Raw genomic sequence first — 5,278 nt, forward strand, 5'->3', positions numbered from 1 at the left:
AATATCCATTCATTTTTATATAAATATTTAACTTCTTTTACGTCACAAATGAACACAAAAACACATTGGGCGTGAAAAAAAAGAATAGAATGAAGTAAAATAAATAAAGCAACGATCAATACGTTTTGTGTTGTAACAAAAATATTTGACATCTCAAACTGGACGATTTTAGCAGTAGATGTTTTTTTATTCTTATAGAAAATAACTTTAATTCATTAGCAATAAACCTTTAACGATCAGCTTTGACAAGGAGCAATAATAATTACTCCTAAGTGCCCCCTTTTTAGATAAGAGTCAGATTGCTTAGTGCTTTATCTAAAGTGTCCGTAGAGGCCTAGATATCTGTAATCCACTAATGATCTTTCAAATACTGATTGACAGGGAATATCACTGGAAACTAATGAATTTACTGCGCTGCCTGATTTATCAGTGCAGGAGGAGGGGGTGTACACTGCCTCGGGATTTTACCTTGTAAATTAAGGTTAGCTGTATCTGGAATATCCTACCTGACAAGGGGTAGGCTAAAGATGTAGTTTTCATGTAACAGCAGTAAAATGTATCAACACGTACATCTACTTCAAACAAGACTGAGTTGCTCTTCACACAATCTCAGGAGATACTATCTCTTCTATCGAATTAAGCCCAGCTACCGCTGCACAGAATGAATATATATATATATATATATATATATATATATATATATATATATATATATATATTTATATAATATATATATATATATATATATATATATATATATATATATATATATATAATGCCGAGACATTGCATTACGTAAAATAAATTTGGAAAATTGCTATTATTTGTCAACAGTATAAATTGGAATAGTGGAAAAATACTGGAGACGGCCACACAACACAATTATACATTTATCACGCCCCCTTCTTTAAATCGTTAATTGATTTCCATGGACTTTTCTCAATTACGGCAAATATTTAGCCAACGAATTGTAACCTTTATAAATTATCAGACGTAGTTATCATTCAAATAGAATGGTCATTTATTAGGAAACAAACAATGCTACTATGCCTCCAGAGTATTTCAACAGAAGAAAACAAACCGATACAATAGATGGGGTACAATTCCCTTTTTGTACTGAAAACTCAAATATTCAAACAAAGCTGGTGGACAACACTGTCTGGCTTGGTCCTCATTATCCATGTACACATTTAAAAATAAATTACTATATTGCAATTTACATCTGAGAACAAGTTCATTAAAAGCTTGATATATATATATATATATATATATATATATATATATATATATATATGCTATTTAACATATGAAAATGTGATACCTTACAAAACTGTATTTCGCAGGAACTTATGTGCTTATAACACTGTCCCTGTACAAACCTGACCAATCTGGGAGTCTTTACAGAAACTACATTTTTCGTTGTTTTTTTTTTTTTTTAGTTTCGCTTTTGGATGGTGGGGAAGGAGAATTTTGATTTTGCTAACTATCTCCCTTTCTTACTGACATTATCATATGAGTTCTAGATGGGGCTTGCTCTATGATCAGAACTTGCTGCAGTCATACACAAATGCCCCTGATGTGCGGTACAGAGACTGACTGGAGGGAAAAGACATTTGACAGCTGCTGTTACCGTTCACAGGGGAACTGTTCAAGCCAATTCTCTGGGACTCAAACATCTCCCGCACAGAATGGAAGTTCTGCTGCTGTCCTGGGTAGGTGGCCCCAGCCAAATGGCCTAAATCCCCCGACTGATTCAAGTACCATGAGGGGAGTCTGCCTTGGTGAGGGTGCTCCTGGCCAGAACTCAGGCTGCCGTGGCTCAGAGCAGAGGTGGTGGTGGTGGTGATGGAGTAGTCGGGCAGTGTCTCTTCCACTGTGGTAGCAGCCGGCGTGTTGGCTGGGGTCAAATGTCCAGACCTGTCCCCAGAGTACAGGCTCATGGCTTGCATGTTACAGTGATAGGTTCCTGCAGAGCCGGCACCACTGCTGCTCTGGCTGCATGGCGAGCTATAGATAGAGCCCTGGCCCGGAGAGTAGCTCAGCGAGAGGGATGGCGCGATCCCCGTCCTGGATGAAGCGATCAGACTGGTGGCCAGCTCGCCAGAGCCCTGCGGGGACCCCCTGAGAGAGGTCATGATGTTGTCCACGCTGAAGCCCTGGCTGTGGTGCTGCTGGTGGTGGGAATCTGCTGTCTCCATGTTCATGGACCTGCCGGACGGGATACTGTGCGGGCTGCCGCTGGACATGCTGCTGCTGTCTGGGCTTTCTATCTTGGGCACGGCGCTGAGGGCAGGTGACATGGGCTGCGGGGGAGAAGGGGCGCCGTTCTCAGTCTTTATGTCCTGGATCCTGACAGGTTGGGAGCTGCTGTCCTGCTCCCCCTGAGACTGGTTCTGCTGGCGCTGCTGGCCAGCCGGGGCCTGGGCAGGGTGATGGTCCTTCAACAGGCGCTCCTTCTCATCCTTGGCCCCGTCTTTCACCACATCTTTCTTCTTGAACCTCCGCCTCCGCCGCAGGAAGCTGCCGTTCTCAAACATGTTGTAGGAGTCTGGGTCCAGGGTCCAGTAACTGCCCTTGCCCGGCTTCTTGTCGTCCCTGGGCACCTTGACAAAGCACTCATTGAGGGAGAGGTTGTGCCGGATGCTGTTCTGCCAGCCCTGCTTGTTGTCCCGGTAGAAAGGGAACCTCTCCATGATGAATTGGTAGATGCCATTCAGGGTGATCTTCTTGTCAGGGGCGTTCTGTATGGCCATGGTGATGAGGGCGATGTAACTGTACGGAGGCTTCACCATGTCCTTGGGCTGAGGCTGAGGGGTGTACGGTCCATAGGCTCTGGCCATGCCGGCCTGGTACTGTTCATGAGCCGGGTGGGAGTACATGCTCATAGGGGCCGGCATGCCAGTGTACCCCCCTCCGGCTGCCGCTGCCGCCGCCGCCGCCCTGTAGTAGCTCTGCTCCCCCCCGAGGTAGGGCACTACGCCCAGGGAGTTCGGGCTGGACACAGAGTAACGCGCCTGCATGCTTCTGCAGCCTCCGCGCCGGCCAGCCTCCCGCCCGGGCACACAGACGGGTGAGAGGAGGGTGAGCTGGGGGTCAGGGTGCCAGCAGGGTCATGCAGTGTCCGCAGTGTGTAATGTCCGGCCGGCAGATGCCCGGCTCCCAGGCCCGGTGTCACGGGACAGGCTCTCACACCTCCGCTCCCTGGGACAGTGCCTGGGACGGCACCGGTATGCTATCCTCTCCTCTCCCGGTCACCGGTGACTACTCCTCAGCATACAGCGGCTGTCTCCGGGTACCCCGCTCCCAGCGTCCCTGCTGCAGTCTGTGCGGGTGTCGGGGTGGGGGCGCCGGCGCTCAGTCTCTCCCGGGCTGGGGAAACATTGGGAAAGTTCTGCACTTTGAGCATCAGTCAGCGGGCTGGGACTTCTATACCGGGCTCTGCCTGGCCCCGCCCACCACGGTTCTCCACCAATCACACGGCGGGACAGGGGCTGTGAGTGGAAAATACACAGAGACACAGACACCGGGGGCAGCAGCAGCAGCTGGGTCCCAGCACTGACCACACACCCTGCTCGTCTCTGAGGATCCTCCCAGCAGCAGCCCACTGCCCTCACACACCGGCCCCAGGCAGCCACCTCTGTGCGTGGGAGATCGCAGCCAGGGAACGCATCTATAGGGTCGCATCTATCTGTAGGGAGTGAATCTACAGAGCCTACATCTACAGTGAGAGCATTATAGGGAGCACACCCATAGAGAGATCGCATTACATGGAGTACAAATTACGATAGGGGACTGCAGCTATAAGGGATGCATGTATAGGGAGTGCATCTATAAGGAAAACATCTAGAGGAAGTATTTATATGCGAGCAGCTATTGGGAACATGCCTATAGCTGGTCCAGCAAAAGATTACATCTAGGTGATGCGTTTGTAGAGAGTACACACATAACAAGGATCAAATGTACAGGGAGTCCAATATTACATATATAAGGGGTACATCCATAGGGAATATGTCCAGAATAAAGCGTTTGCTGCAGCTCCCACATTGCCATCCTGCTATATTCTGTCATTAAGATGCGGTTATATTACGTGATAGTAGTAATTACTTTGCTATAGACACATCTGTGCAGGTTGTGCACCCATATATGTATCTCTTACTCCTGTGATCACCTCAGTATTCTGCTAGCAGAACAGATACATGTAATAATCACATTTCAGGGGGATGATATGATTTCCAATTCTAATAGATGTGTGAGGACAAAACTCAGCGGCTATGCAGTAATGTATGGAATAATGTACCATGCACACAAGCCTATAACAGGGCTATGTGTTACTCGATTAAATAAGTATAACATTAGCCAATCAACTTTACTATCAACCACCAGCCAGAAGCACCTCGTAGACAGCTGCATGGCCGAGCCTTGGATGGGCCAGCATTCTGCTACGTGTCACCAGGCTGCCTGACACACTCATCTGCAAATCGGTGTGAGACCTGCTAACAATTCATCTACCGATAACTCTGTCACATGCAGGCATTAGTGATCTACATACTCACGGCCTGCCTGAGCCACAATGCCAACTGTCTACCTACATCCGCACTAATATATATATATATATATATATATATATATATATGTTCCTACATTTGAAGCTTGAATGGACATATGCACAAGAGTCTCAGTATACCAAGCGGCCGTACATACTCTAAATACATGTATTACAAATAGCGAATCACTGTAAAGTCTTTACTAGTATCATTATCCTTGAAAATCTAATTAAAATCCATTAAAGTCCACTGGGAAACGGCAAAGGTGTGAAAGTTTGGGCACTTGTTAGACTGCTGTGTGCATCATGGCTCTCACACGTCCTTCTTTTCATCTAAAAACAGCTTGCTATGTAGGGAATGTGTCAGGTCCCATTTGGCCGTAATACCCCCCATTCTCACCTGCTTGCGATTTTATGGAAATGAAGCAGGAGACCCTCTCCTGTAGAGTAACAGCCTGGGCAGGGGGCAGCCTGGTAATGACAGGCTTAGGATGAAGGGTCTGCAGACTGCTTGTGTGCGGAACACAAATGTTTGTCTACAGAGCGCCTTCCTACACATAAACCTATGTCACACCTGTTGTGCTAAGTACCCTCATCTTGTATAAAGCCCCACTGCTAATGTATAATGTCACTGAGGTACCAGGACGCAACTAAAACTTTTAGTACAGTGGTTCTCAACCGCAGTCCTCAAGTACCCCCAACAGGTCATGTTTTCCAGGTCACCTAGCAGTTGAA

At 47.0% G+C, this 5,278-nt stretch overlaps 1 protein-coding gene across 1 annotated transcript; it reads right to left on the bottom strand.

Annotated features, from left to right (window-relative positions):
* Positions 1-773: 773 nt before the first annotated feature.
* On the bottom strand, positions 774-3,413 carry FOXC1 (forkhead box C1). Its single transcript, XM_063923051.1, has one exon. It carries the CDS (start codon positions 3,018-3,020, stop codon positions 1,542-1,544), a length of 1,479 nt encoding a protein of 492 aa, XP_063779121.1. The 5' UTR covers positions 3,021-3,413; the 3' UTR covers positions 774-1,541.
* Positions 3,414-5,278: the final 1,865 nt, after the last annotated feature.

Source organism: Pseudophryne corroboree, chromosome 5 (genome assembly GCF_028390025.1).
Source record: "Pseudophryne corroboree isolate aPseCor3 chromosome 5, aPseCor3.hap2, whole genome shotgun sequence".
NCBI lineage: Eukaryota > Metazoa > Chordata > Amphibia > Anura > Myobatrachidae > Pseudophryne > Pseudophryne corroboree.

Bases quoted from the DNA above. Each gene is read 5' to 3' on its own strand.
- FOXC1 (XM_063923051.1), bottom strand. From the start codon at position 3,020: ATGCAGGCGCGTTACTCTGTGTCCAGCCCGAACTCCCTGGGCGTAGTG.